This window comes from Rhinolophus sinicus, chromosome 6 (assembly GCF_057876585.1).
Source record: "Rhinolophus sinicus isolate RSI-liver-muscle chromosome 6, RSI-T2T, whole genome shotgun sequence".
NCBI classification, from domain to species: domain Eukaryota; kingdom Metazoa; phylum Chordata; class Mammalia; order Chiroptera; family Rhinolophidae; genus Rhinolophus; species Rhinolophus sinicus.
In genome coordinates, this window is record NC_142506.1 from 34,866,041 (window position 1) to 34,880,937 (window position 14,897).

Consider the following 14,897-nt stretch of genomic DNA (forward strand, 5'->3'; position numbering starts at 1 on the left):
TACAGAGAATAAGATTATTCTAGGGAGAAGGTACTGAAGGGGAATAAGAAAAATTAAAGCAATTGGTAAGGGACAACTGAGAGGAAAGGATGAATGGCAGAATACCAAACTAATTTTTTAAACAAAGTTTTTGCCGCACTCTATAATCATGATGGGGGGTAAAATTCATAGTAATAATTGCCTTTTTTACCTGCTGATAAAAATTCATATCCCAAATGTATAATCAGCAAAGTTTACTGTGATAAAAAACATCACTATGACAACAAATTATTAAGTAATACTCATTATAGCTCTAATCTCCATCCTTAGCAAAATGGAGTAACTAATACTTGAGTATTTACGACTTAGCTGATAATAACAAAAATAGCAACTGACATTCATTGAGAGCTTGTAATTTGTCAGGTATTATTCAGAGAATTTAACATGTATTGAGTTAACCCTTACAACAGTCCCTACCTGTTATCTCTATTTTATAGAAAGAAACTGAAGCACTCTTAAAGAGACAACAGAGCTAGGAAGTAGCTGAATGGGCGGTCTGCTTCAAGAGCTTATTCCCCTAACCACCACACTAAACTCTGATTACTTTTTTATTCCACCTTTTACTTTCATCTTCCAGATGACATGCATCTCAAAAATACCAAAAGGGTATAATGCACAGGAGAAATGTGATAAAGTAGCACATCACTTACCATTGGGGAAAGCCAATACACTGATGATAAGAAAGAAGAAAATAACTGAGAGGATACCCCTCCAGATGTTGTCTTCTGGGACTGAGTCATCCCTGAAAACAGAAAAAGAACACTGAGTATTCATTTTCAAATCTAAACCCAGCAGTCAGAGTTCTATGTTATAAAAACTAGGGGATTGCTATAGTAATTTATTCTGCTGAACAAAGTCATTACACACGTACTTACTATTCATTATAATTTCCTAAAATAATACAATCTCATAATAAAGTGCAGTTCTTACAAGAAAGGCAATTATCAACTTTACACAGCAACACACCTTCTAGTCAGAAAAACATTGGAGAATCACTGTTCTTTTTTTAAAAAATATACCCAGAATGTGAAAAGGTAAGGTCATTTTGGAGAAATGCCTTTTAGTTTCAAGAATAAGTAAAGATGACCTTTATGATGTAGACTGTGGCAAAGAAATTTTTCAGGAATCATAAGATTATAAGGAAGAAGGGCATAATGTAATGAAATTATATAATAAATTCTTAAAAGTGGGTAGTTGGCTATCTAAGGGATGAATAAAAAGAGGGGGAATGTGGAGTAAAAAGAAAGTACCAGTAAAAAAAAAAAATGTTAAGAGAAAACAAAATATAAGATTTAAAATTGGACCAGAAGCCAAAGAATTGTAAAGAAAAGAGATGAGCTTCCTTTCTGTCATTCCTGGTCCTTTCTAATTTATTACTGTATTCATCTCCTCTATAACTCCAATAACTGAAAATATTTCATTTGTTGGTTTATATGTTGTCTGTCTTCCCTATAGAATGTAAACTTCTGAAGGCAGGGAATTATTCGCTATATCCTTGCAGCCTGGCACATAGTAGGCCCTAAGTAGATTTGTGGACTAATTATTGATTAGGGAGAAAATTTATTGTTTAAAACCAAGTAAAATTTCCCAAATGGAAAATTTCTTAATGTTGACGATGGAGAAAAATTAGGTTTTGACAGTTTACATAAACAGAAGGAGAAGGAGAAGGAGGAGGAGGAAGAGGACGAGGAGGAGGAGGAGGAGGAGGAGGAGGAGGAGGAGAAGGAGGAGGAGGAGGAGGAGAAAAAGGAAGAAGAGGCGGGGGAGAGGAATCTAGTAACATATTTGGGCTCAACAGAAGCAAACAAAGGAGGGAAAACAGAAATATAACAGTAAGATAAGTTAATAAGTTTTCTAAATTGATAAGTACTGAGATGCTTGGGAGAGAGAAGTTCAGCATTTCACTTTAAAAATATGTCGGATGTGTAGACAGAAAATAAGAGATGAAATAGAATGGAAGGAAATATTTTAGAGATGAGACTAGTAACAATAAATTTAAAAATGAATACAAAAAGTTGAGTTTACCTGAGGAAGAAACTTTCAAAAGACAAATATCAAATTAAGGTTAATCATTACTAAAGGAAAATAAATGTTAAAAAAATCTTAGAAAACCAAGCTACCATAGAAAAACATTTTAGAGCATCAGAATACATGAAGAGGTGTGGAATGAAAAAACAATGAATTACATAACTAAGGACTAGATCCTGGGATATTGTTTTAAAAACAGAAATTAATTTAGACATCAACTTCTGTTTAGACTAAGTTTCTGCACCCAATTAAATAATTTCCAGACTTATGAGAGGATTGAAAATAAGGTACTAAAATAAGAGATCATACAGGTCATAAATGTCTCTTAGATCTTCATATTGCCAAACAGCACTAAGACTGATCCTGGACAAACAATGCTTGACTGTTAACTTTATACAGATCTGATTACAAAACCAAACTACAGAGTCAGCCATCCTCTTGCAGCGAAGTACAATCTTATTTTAATGGACACTTTAATAAATTAACAACTACATTAACAACTTGCCCAGAACTTATGAACATGGCCCTAAGAATGCCAGCCTGATAAAAATACCAGCCAAATATTTACTAGGGTACTTGTGATGCCCTTTGGCTTAGGCAGGGAATCCCCAAATCCAATTTCAAGGAACAGCTTCTACTGAAGAACGGCTACACACAGAGAGTGGTAGGACATAATGTCCTCATTCAGACCAACATCACACTACTGATATTGGTAATGATGACGACAATAATATAGCTCTTCTTTATCAAGTGTCTACTGTGTACCAGGCACTGAAACAGGCATTTTATAAACACTATCTCTAATTGTCATAACCCATTTGCAAAATGGGATATTATCAATCACATTTTACAAATGTGGTAACAAATGCGCAGAAAGGTTATATAACTTGCCCAAGGTTGTGTAGGTAAGAAGTTGAAAAGTCAGCATTTAAAGTCAGGTCTGACAGGCGCAGAAGATGATGCTCTTCATGCCAAGCTGCCTCCTGAAAAAATTATGTCATGCTAAATCAATGTGGCTCATGTTAGATGCACAGGGATAGTATCAGAGAGTTTGATAGGGCACACAATTTGTACGTTACAAAGTAAAAGCAAGTCTGAAATGAGCAACTGTTGCCTGGAAAAAGAAGATTGATTCCATAACTCATACTCTATACCAAAATATATTCTGGATGATTCAAAAAATAAAAGTAAAAAAGCAAAACAAAGAAACACTTCTAGAAGAAACAATGGGAGAATAAAAAACGAAAACCAAAACACAACATTCTCAGAGTAGGGAAGACCTTTTTAAAGCATGACACAAAACTCAGAAGTCATAAAGGAAAAAATGAATAAATTTGCATAGCAAACAAATCAGTAAAGAAAAAGTGATAAACTTGGAAAAATTACTTGCAACTCAGATCAAGGCAAAGTGTTAATTTCCCTACCACACAAAGCACCCCCCAATCAATTAACAGAAAGAACAACAAATGGTGAAAGAAAAACAAATAGAAAAATGGGCAAAGGATATGAAGACACAGTTCAGAGTGGGAAATCCAATGGCTCTCAAACAAATGAAAAGATGCTCAACCTCGCTCATGGTAAGAGATGGAAAAATTAACACTAAGGGACCATTTTTTATCTACCTTATGGACAAAGTAAGAATTGAATGACTGAGCTGGTAAGGATACAAAGAAACAGGTCAACAGGCACTCACACATTGCTAGTGGTAGTATAAATTTAAACCACCTTCATGGAGGGCCATTGGCAACATGTTAAATTTACAATTGCATATACCCTGTGGCTCCACAATTCCATGTATGGGAATTTATCCCACAAATATACCCTGTTGTGCTAAAATGACATATGTACAAGGCTGTTCACTGGGACATTAAACGTATTAGCCCAAGATTATAAACAAGCTGAATGTCCACCAAAAGTGGACCAACTAAATAAATTATTACCCCATCTCATAATGGAATACTAGGGAGCCATAAAAAGAAGAAGCTTTTTATGAATTAACTGATACAGAACAATTTAAGAGATATCATGAAGTAAAGAAAGTAAGTTATAGAACAGTGGGGATAGTAAACAGCTGTTTGTGCAAAAAAGGGGGCATGTATGAGGTGTGATCAACAAATACGGTGAATGTTTAAATTTAAAAAAAAAAACACAATTATTACAGTAAAAGACACATTGCCATTGATCCCCCTCAAAATACCCCCCACTCTCACTTTGAACAGACTTATCCCATCGTTCTTGCCACTTTCTGAAGCAGTTCTGGAAGTTCTATTCTCTTTCCTGAGTGTCTTTAGTTGTGCTATCGTGGCTGCCCCCATTTTGACTTTGGGGAAGAGCCAGAAGTCGCAGGTGTCAGATCCAGTGAATAAGGTGGATAAGGACACACTGTAATGTTTTTATGTGACAGAAATTGCTGTACCAGAAGCGATGTGTGACACAGCCTTTCCGCTGTGATCACAAAATATGGTGAATGCTGCTGCCAAGTGCCATCCAATGCAAAGGCAGGACCTTCAATACAGGAAGTAGCACATCAAACCTTAGTAACAGTGTGTGACAAGTTTCAACTTGTTCGGTGCAGTCAGTCAGGTGTGACCTATGGTTGAGAGAAGGTATGTTTTAAAGTGTGACATAAATCATCCTCCATCATGACAATGCTTCATGTCAAACATCGCTTCTGGTACGGCAATTTCTGTCAAATAAAAACATCATGGCGCATCCTCATCCACCTTATTCACCAGATCTGGCGACTTCTGGGACTTCTTGCTCTTCCCCAAAGTCAAAATGATTCAGGACATGGAGGCAGCCAGGACAGTGCAATTAAAGACACTCCGGTAAGAGGACTTCCAGAACTGCTTCAGAAAGCAGCAAGAAAGATGGGATAAGTGTTTTCAAAACAAGGGAGAGTATTTTGAGGGGATTAATGGCAATGTGTCTTTTACTGTAATAAATTTTTATTTAAACATTCACCATATTATTTGATTAATGTTTGTATATAACTTGTAACTTGAACTTATAGCTGCAAATAATGTCTCTGGAAATCTTACAGCTGCAAATAATATCTCTTGAAATCTACCCCAGAAACAGTGATGCAGGTTTTCTCAAGAGGAGAAAAGAGCAGAAGGGAGACCTTTCACAACATACATACCCTTTGGTGTATCTTGCATTTCAAGTAATGTGGATACATTTTTCTTTTCAAAAAAGTTAATTAATTTTAAATAAATAGCTATGGTAAATCATCCTCTATTTAAAATGATCTACTAGTCAAAAATGCTTGAAAATACATATCAACATTAAATTTATAAGAACTTAAGATCAGTAATAAATATGGATATAAAACCAATGAAATGGCAATTTTGTATATGTTGAGCAATTTTATTAGAGAGGATCAAATTGATGGCAAGTTTCAGGAGAAAAAAGAAAACAAACTAAGCAATCTGAATAAAATAGCAGTGAGTCTGAAATTTGGAAGTTTTATATTTTGTCTAGTAACAAAAAAAGTATCAAAGATGGACAGCAAAGTTATTAGATAAACTGTAAATACACAGAACAGAAAGATCAACATCTGTGATCAAAGACTGGAGAGCAGCTGGCTGAGCTTAAAAGAAATTTGAGTCATATCAGACTAGTAGCCACAGCTTCACACTCTGAGTTTCTTGAATGGAGACTGTGTGGCCACAATCCCTTACCGTGGTACACAGAAAGAACTGAATGCATGACTGATGAGGCCACCCAACCTGCCCCTCCAACCTCCTGACAATTTGACCACACATGGCCATTCTCTAAGGTCTGGTGTGAGTTCATCCTCTCTAAACTCCCAGTAATCCAGAGACATAACCATACACTGAGGTATATAGAAACTTTCCATAGTTAATCATGAAAAGCGACTTGGCTGCAAAGGGCACAGGACCATACCAGTGACTCCAGAAACCCCAAATTAGGGATAAGAAATAGTTCTGGATATCCACCATATCAGTGCCTCACTCGAAATACCAGCTGCTTTGCACGTTAGCTCTCTTAATCTTTATAACACCCTGAAAGGGAGAAATGATCATAATCTGTATTTTACCTAAGGGGCCTGGCTCCAAACACCAAGTATTTTTTGGTCCATGACCAGAAATACAGGCTTGGGGCCAGACTGTCTGTGCCAGAATTCTGGCTTCAACACTCATCAGCCTGTGTGACCTTGGCCAGATTACGCAAACTCTCTGTGCCCTAGTTTCCTCCGTAGTACATCAAGGATAATAATAGTTTCACCTCACAGGGTTGTTGTGCGAAAGAAATAACCTAGCACATGTAAAGTACTTAGAACAGAGCCTAAAAGCACAGAGGAAGAGTCCGTTATTAGTTCACTATGTTTGAATGCTTTTCATGTATGTCCACTCATCTCATTTAGCTAACACCTATCATTGGGGTAGGTACTATTCTGGGGGCTAAGACAGAGATGAACAGACATGGTCCTTATTCTTGAGAATCACAATGAAAAGGGGCAATGAAACATAAAACCAAATTATTATCTTAGTATACCTTTAGCCCAGGAGAAAAGTTTTCTTTTGTATTTATTGGAGCTATCTCTGATTAACCTGATAACCCTCCGAAAAGCACTACTCGATTGTTCACAATATGACTGGCCCTGTCCATGGGGCTGTTACTGTTCATAAGGCTTTTCGGGGGGGGGGGGGGTAATCAGGTTCCCACTTTCCAGGGAAGAAGTTGCAGTCAGGGCAACCTGATCCCCATCTCGATTTTTCCTGACCTCAGGATTCTCGCTCAACTAAGTCAGCAACAAACCAAAAGGACTTCAAGCTTTCAGTTGTAACGCTGTGACAGCTCCCTGACTTCTCAAGTCCTAGGTCTACTACAGTTCCTAACAACTGTCTCAGTCTCTGATGTTCTGAACTTTTCAAAGAACTTTCCCAACTGCCAGTTTATTTAATTGTTCTACAGTTTGGGTGGGTGGGGGAGGGAGGTATTATCTTTACTTGAAGAATTTCGAAAATGAAGCTCTTGCTTTGTCTTGCCCATGGTTATACACAACACAGATCCAGGCAGAGTGGAAGTAGGAGCCAGGGCTTCTGGAATGCTGGCTCTAGGTCAAGATTGCTACACTGACCGATATGATACAAACAGACACTTTAGGGAAGCAAGCTCCTTTTTTCCTCTCTGCTAAATTTAGGAGATGCTCCAGAAGCATGCTGGGTATCCCTGACGACATACAGTGAAAATATGAACGGACAAATTACAACAAAATCATAATTTAAGCTCCAGAAAGCAGAGGTCCCATCTCACACCTCCCAGATACCTCCAGTGCCCAGCACAATGCTTGGTACACAGCAGGCATACTCAACATAGTGGGGTGCCAGAAAGTGTGAGATGCTATGGTTAATTGGCCCCGTGACTCAGGTAACATGAGGATGAATCATAGCCTGAGCCCACAGGGTCCACTGATAGTGATTTTCCTGTTCTGATGCTCAGTGACCAATCAAATATTCAAACACCACAACTCCTTCTGTCCAAACACTGTTTCAACCAGCACAGGGAACTACCCAGGGAAGATACACTGTCCTAAAAGCAGGAAAATATAAGGAAAGTCCTGAGTTAAAAAATAAATTTAAAAAAAAGGTTGCACTCAGAAAAAGTTTTAGACTCAGATTCTGTGTCAGTTTAATGTCTGACTATAGGCAGTAGGGTGAGGAGACTTCAGGAAACCACAGCAAACTCCATTCACTCACTTACAATCTTTAGGTCAGGCTGTATCCCTGGGTTGGGCAGACAAGAAAGTCCAACGTTTATCCTGACTCCTAAGACTGCTAAGCTGATTGTCCCTCTCTTTCTCTCCCATCTTTTCCTTCCCTTCCCTTTAATATAAATCCTTGAGAAAGCTGTTCCTCCAGCCCTTGCCCTGCAGCCAGACAATTCAGTTCCTCCTTACATGTCCCAAGCACCTTTCAAGCTGCTGCCCTAGCACTGGAGCTCAGAGCAAGTGAGTCCGTCAACGAATAGGTCCAGGCACAGGCCCTTTAAAAGAGGAATGCCTGGGACTCCAGCCACTCTCCGTCTTACTCAGCAACAATCTCTGCTGGTTTTCACTGCCCAGAAGTTATGGGGCCTTCTCTTCCCAGCATTTGGACTCTGGGCTGGAACCCTTCACTCCTCATGGGGTACCCTCCTGATTTTTAACTGCAACATGCGGGTGTGGGACCAGCCTGTTTCACATCTCGGCCCCTCCTACCAGTCTTGACATGGCGTCTTCTGTATTATCTTAGTTATAACACTTCTGTTCAGCTACACTTCAGGCAATTCTCAGTGATGTGGTTTAGTTGTAATTTTAACGTGGTTGAGGGAAGAAATAAGTATAGCTTTACTTACTCTGCCATCCTGACCAGAAATCCCATCCCATAATTTTAGATACACAGTATTGTCTTACAAAAATTATAAACTGGCCTTATGTTTTTTAATCTATTGATAAACTTGTTTCCATAAAACATGGTAAATAGTTTTTCAATATCTTATGACATAATGTAGAAAACTTTGAACATTAACTTAATTTTGTTTACTCCTGTAACTTGATTTTTTTCCCTGATTATATGATTACAGATTTTTTTCTGCTCCATTTTCTGTAAACCTGAGAAATCTGATTATGACATCTAGTTGTGGGATTCTTCTAATCAACTTTGTTTAGAATAGAATAATGTATTTTGCTTATTTCTTGTAATGACATTATTTAACTGGATAACATTTACTTTGATTTCTCAGTGATTTCTATTTGATATCTATTTGTTCAGATAGCAAGTTCTTGTTTTGTTTTACTATTTGTGCATTTTTAAAGAAGTTTGTTTCATTTTTTTGTCCAAGATTTGAATTGAGATAGTTTTAGTTTATAGATATTATAGGTTCATGTTTAGAATATTTAGTACGAGACACAGACAAGAAGAAAAATTGGTATTTTCTGCGATCTTATTTCTCTAAATTATTAATTGGCAAAGTATGGCCTGCAGGCAGGTCAAAACTGCATACAGCCTGTTTTTGCAAATAAAGTTTTATTGGAACACCAACATCCTCATTAAAAAAATAATAATATGAATCCTTGAAACCGAGACACAAAGGTAAGGTCATGTTTATGAGGCTAGTCACTATTTAAGGATCCTCTCTCCTAATGGAAAACTTAGTACCAGGTTACAACGTAGACAGATGTTAACTAGCTTTGGTATTAACTTTGAAGACAACTTTCATTTTATTTTATACAAAGTTATTATCCTTCTCAAGAATTACAGCTGAGAAATTAACTAAAGGAGAATTATGTTTTTTAAAGTTCTTATTGGATAACTCTATTTCTTGCATTTAATTCATTCAGCATTTATTGGGTGTGTATCCTGGGAAGATTAAGATATTTGGCCTCAAGAAACTGGTATAGAAACAAATACTACAGTATGAGAGATATAATAATAAAAGGTGTCTGAAGGTATATAAAAGAGAGGTGTCTGGGAGGGGGACCATCCAGGTGGATTGTGAAGGATGCCAAGGGCTCATGGGTAAGCAAGCAGTGCAGGGAGGTGTCTCCATTCAGAGAGTGATCTGCTGGCCAGGCACTGGGTGAGGGGCTGTTGAACTGTCTGGGCTTGCTGCGTGTGCATGTGTACAGGTAGGGGCTGGAAGCCGACCTAGTCTAACATTAGGTCCAGCTAGCACTTCTACAGGTGACAGGAATCCAACAAAAAACTGTAAACAGGGGACAGATGGGATCATATTTTTGTCTTTAAAAGGTCATGAAGGCCTCCCTGTGGAGAACGGATTGAAGGGAGATGAAGTTGAGGCTGGCAGAGCGTTATCCTAAGGGGTTGGGTGTTTGCTAAGTTAAGGCCTGGGCAGGGGAAGAGGAAAACGGCTCTGAAAGCTAAAAGGCCCAGTTAGACCTGGTGAAGAAAACTAGATGAACTCCAGGATGGTGGGGACCTGGGCTGGATGGAACATGACTTGTTAAATTGTTGAAATGAATTTAACCAGATGCTGAGGAAGCAGTCCTGTCTGACTGGTGGACCCTGGCTACTGGATTTGTCAAGACTGAAAAATTAGAATTTCCCTACAGAAATCTGAGGCTACAGTGATTATGTCATAATTGTATTGCACTTGGTAACAGAACTATACCTAAAATGCTAAACACCAGTTGCTAGGCATGTAATCTTTCTGAGGTAAGGCATCATCTAAACCAAATAAATATTTGAAGTTACTCAGATGCCTATTTACTACAGAAGACCGAAAAGCAATATATATCACATTTTCTCCTTCAATAAATTTATAATCTTATTAGGACATAAAACACCAGAAATAAGTATAAAAAAGGATTAAAAAAAGATGCTTATTTAAATCCAATAAAAAATATGATTCAAATAGGAAGTAGGGAAGAGAAATGTTAAGATCACTGTTAACTGGACCTCTTTAAAGGGTGCCACCTAACACAATGTGCTCTGTTCACCTCAGAGGTTGGTTTAATCCCAGTATACAGCCCCTATGGACCATCACATAATGTAGCTGGTGTCAGGGAACAAGGACATCCAGGCCTTCTGTTACTGGGAGGGAAAGAACATGCTGTATATAAAGGAAAAAGGACCAAGAAAACTGAATCAGCAGTATCAGAGATGTTTTCTAATGGGACCTATAGGATCTAAAAGGGAAAGAACAGGGAAGATTGGCAGATACCCATTATGGAAGTGATTTAGTAGATTTTGGCATCTCAAATCTAAAGCTTGAGGTTTTAAAACTAAGGCCATTCAACATTTCCAGGTTTACCAACCTCTGAGAGCAGAGCACATATGAGGCACCTCAGTAATTATTACACTCTGAGCTGAAGACAAAGGTTCTCCTTGACCCACTCTGGCTGAACAAACTTACAAAATATATGCCAAAGCATTTAATTCGTTAAAGTATTTATTCTAAACAGTGGCAAAACGAGCTTTTCCAAATCTTGGGGAGAATGATTTGACAGCATCTGGATTTATTAATGACAGCAACAGGGACAGGAGATTTCATTGTTATGATTTAACAGTAAGTAGGCCTAGTTGCTATTGAACAAAAGAACCACCTGACAAATCCAAACTTGTCTCAGACTCCTGTGTGAGGTATCTTATCCTTCACAATCCTAAATTCTTGCTGTGCCTCTGAGCATGTGACATAACACAGGTACTGTTGTTCATACACTGGTAATATGATACCCCAAAAGTATTCTATCTCCTATTCTCTTAGACTACTAGTCTTTGCAAAACAAACTTCAAGACATATTTTTAAAGTTTTACTGAAAGAACTGCAGTTAACAGTCATGCAACTAAAATCCTGTTACAAAATAAGTTTGAGGTACTGGAAATAATCATTACAAAAGAGCACAGAATGGATAATTTTCATCTAAGAAATCACTACTTTCAATCTTTATGGAGGAAGATAGAACTATCACTGTAATGTTCCACTTTAAAGGGTCACAAATCATTACAAAAAAATGAGTAAGATATAGTACGTAGTAACTGTATTAAATGTGCTTATGATTTTACAGAAGGTGAAACTTAAAATTAATTAGTTCTTCAATGTATGATTTCTGTCTCTTTATAAGATTAGTGGAAAAAATAAAATTATCATCAGTTTTGGAAAAGGTCATAGTTTGAGATTCAAATTATACCTTTTCTATTACTTTTGAAAAGCTTTTAAAACTCATATGCATTTCTTACATTTTCATTGCTGCAATTTATCAACTGCTTTGGCAGAATATGCTGTAAAAGGGAAATTCCAGAAGAATATGACTTCCTATGTTAGAAAAGAGGAAGAAAGACCTATTCTAAAAGGGTCTAGAATAATATTAAGGATAAAAGTTTGAAACAAACTGCTCATTCTTGTTTCTCATTATTTAAATTACAATACCATAATTACTTTTCTAATTTCCAAAGAAACTCCTGCACTAATTCCATAATTGCCAACCTGCACATGAGATGAAGTTAAACTGAAGTTAATATGAAACAGGAATGTATGTTATCCAAGCAAAGCAATATCCATTTTTCCAATGCGTTTATCTTTTTTCTCAACTATGGAGGATACTACATCCTCACTCAACAACAAATATAATTTAGAAGGTATTAACATACAATGAAATGATGTAATGATAACAGCACTTATTGAGCACTTACTATTTGTCATGCACTTAGCTGATTTATTGAGCACTTACTATTTGTCATGCACTTAGCTAAACACAGATTATCTATGAAAAATGAACTGAACCCTCATGACAGATAGTCATGTGTGGTTTTGCTAGGCATTTTCATATTACATACAGATAAGAAAACTGAAGCTTAGCAAAAATAAGTGGCCACACAGCTATTAAGTGGTAAAATCAGAGGATAGGATAAAGTATTTGAGGGTAACCATAATTAGAGACAAACTGATTTCTCTCCAAAGCTAGAAATGTGTTCTTGCTTGGACACTGGAAAGGTCTGGTCTTATCCCACAGCAGAGATTAGCAGAAGACTTCACAATAGTAGCAGTATCCCTCAATCATTGAGTATGTAATTGTTACATATGCTTTATAACCTTAGGTAAATAGATATATGTGAGTAGATCAACACTTAAGAAATAAGAACCAAGAATCAAATGAATTATGGAGGTGAAGAACAAGTGTAATGTGGGAAGATATTAGTTTTATGAAAATCTGAAAAATTGCAATGATTCCCAAGGGAGGCACCACTAGCACTTGTGCATGTGTGTACACACATGTATGTACACCTACATGCATGTGTAGAGGACAATTCATTCTTTTTGTACAATGCTGTCCCATGCGTTATAATACATTTAGCATTCTTAACCCTCACCCACTAAATACCAGAAGTTCCCCCAAAGCTTGTGACCACTGAATATACCCCTGTACATATTCTGCTGACCTGGACTGAGAACCACTGATTGTTGCACAAAAATACTTGGAGAAGTAACTGATATTAATTGTGCATCATGTACCAGGTACTCTGCTAAGTGCATTCACACATATTCAGTTACTCTTCATAACGCTGTGATGAGGTTAAGTATGTATTTTATCCCCATTTTACAGAACAGGATCCTGAAGTTTAAAGAAAGGTTAAATAACTTAGCCAAGAACACACAGACAGTTTTGAAACCAACCATGTGGCTCCAAAACCACACTTCTCTGGGTGGGTTGTTTAAGCCATAATGGTGTGGTAGGCATGCCTCTTTACTGAGGTTCATTCAGAAAATAGAAATCATTGTAAGTAGGACCCATGGTGTGTGTGGTTATGAACCAGGGGTGAATTAAGTTCCTTGGGCTGGGGTTGAGGAGCCACTTGTTCAGTGAGGAACAGTTACAACATGTGGGTGTCAAGAGTTGGGCTGGGTAGCTCCTGTGCACAGGTGTATATTAGAGTGTGTATGTATTTGTGCACACATGTGTGTTTTCAGGGGAATAAGAGAATTGTGCTTCATAGTGTTAGGTTTAGGTGTTTTAACACTTCCATTGTGTTTACTATGCACCAGGTATTGTTATAATTGCTTGACAAGATCTCATTTCATATTAGGTGATTAGCAGGGCAGACTGTGCATTGTGTTGTGTGATGGGCTGGTGTCTGTTTAGCAATGAATACAAGAGGTGATGGGTACGGTTGTGCTAGAAGGGGAAAGGTCCACCATGATGTGTGTGTCTACAGCGGCAGTCTGTGTTGTGGTATAGATGGTCGTGTTTGAGGCTGAGGGAAGGGATATGCGACATGATTTGTGTGCAGTGAATGTGGGGGTGCTGCACGGGAAAGTCTGTAGTGCACCTCACTTCACATGTGCATTTTTTTGTATGGCGGGTAATGCTGAAAACTGGAGTTGTTCCATAGGAACGAGTTTGGGTTGTGTTTTGGACCTGGGTACGGTGGGTGGTGACGCTGTGGACTGGGGTGTTTTCAGTGTGTAGTGAACGATACGTGCTGAAGGTGGTGCATACGAGATGATTCATGCGGTGTGCTGGGTAGAAAGCGGGACTGGAGAGGAAGCGGCTGGTGTCGTGATGTGTGTGGGGAGCGATGCTGAGTGTGGTAGGAGGGAATCATGCTAGATGCCCCAGGAGTGTTCCTGACGTGGTCTGAGGAGCTGTATGGGAGAGGTGGTATAGACAGAGGTAGGGTGAGGGCGGGAGGGTAGGGGCGAAGGCCGATCCAAAGAAACTGCAGAGGAGACGGGTGTGCTGCGAGACACCCGGACCGCGGCGGAGCTGCCTGAGCGGGGGGCGGGGAGTCTGCTAGAGTATGCGAGGAGCAGCCAGCCCGCTTCCTTACCCGGAGCCACACCGGGGAACGCTCCCCGCAGGGCCTCCCGCCCGCCCCTTCCCTTACCCAAGGGCGTCCCCTTCCTCCCCATCCCCCGCCCGCACGGCGGTCCCGCTTCACCTGGTGAAGGCAAAGTACATGAGGCTGACGATGGTGAAGCTGAGCAGGGTGATGGTGTGCGGCCGGTAGAAGAAGTCGATGGTGATGTCCTCCACTTGCTGCTCGTTGATCATCCGGAAATGCATCTTGTAGTTTACATCATCTTTGCTCAGGGTTCGGCTCCCCACGCAGGACGCCATGGCCCGCCTCCCCGTCCTGCGGCGGCGGCGGCGGCCCCGGCCCTTCGAGGCTGGGACCCCGGAGGTGCCGAGCCGCGGTGGGTCGGCGGCCAAAGAGCAGGGCCGCGTCTGGAGCAGAGCACAGGCTGAGAACCAAGGGAAAAACAGGAGCGGGAGGGCGGGGTCGCGTCGCCGCCAACGCGGCCTCGGGCGGGAGACGCCGCCGGCCGTGCCACAATTGGCGTTTTGAAAGAGGCATCTCTGT

General features: G+C 39.3%; 1 protein-coding gene across 2 annotated transcripts in view; it reads right to left on the minus strand.

Moving 5' to 3' along the window:
• Nucleotides 1-14,835, minus strand: part of PTDSS1 (phosphatidylserine synthase 1) — a 70,481-nt gene extending 55,646 nt beyond the window's left edge. Inside the window, exons 1-2 of one of the 2 annotated variants that reach the window (XM_019718401.2) lie at nt 14,475-14,835; nt 690-781 (exon numbers count right to left, since the gene is read on the minus strand). In XM_019718401.2, the coding sequence (XP_019573960.1) occupies nt 690-781; nt 14,475-14,653 (271 nt within the window). In that variant the 5' untranslated portion in view covers nt 14,654-14,835. The remainder of the gene's footprint in view (nt 1-689; nt 782-14,474) is intronic. The other variant, XM_019718402.2, reaches the window with a different exon arrangement.
• Between the last annotated feature and the right edge of the window lie 62 nt (nt 14,836-14,897).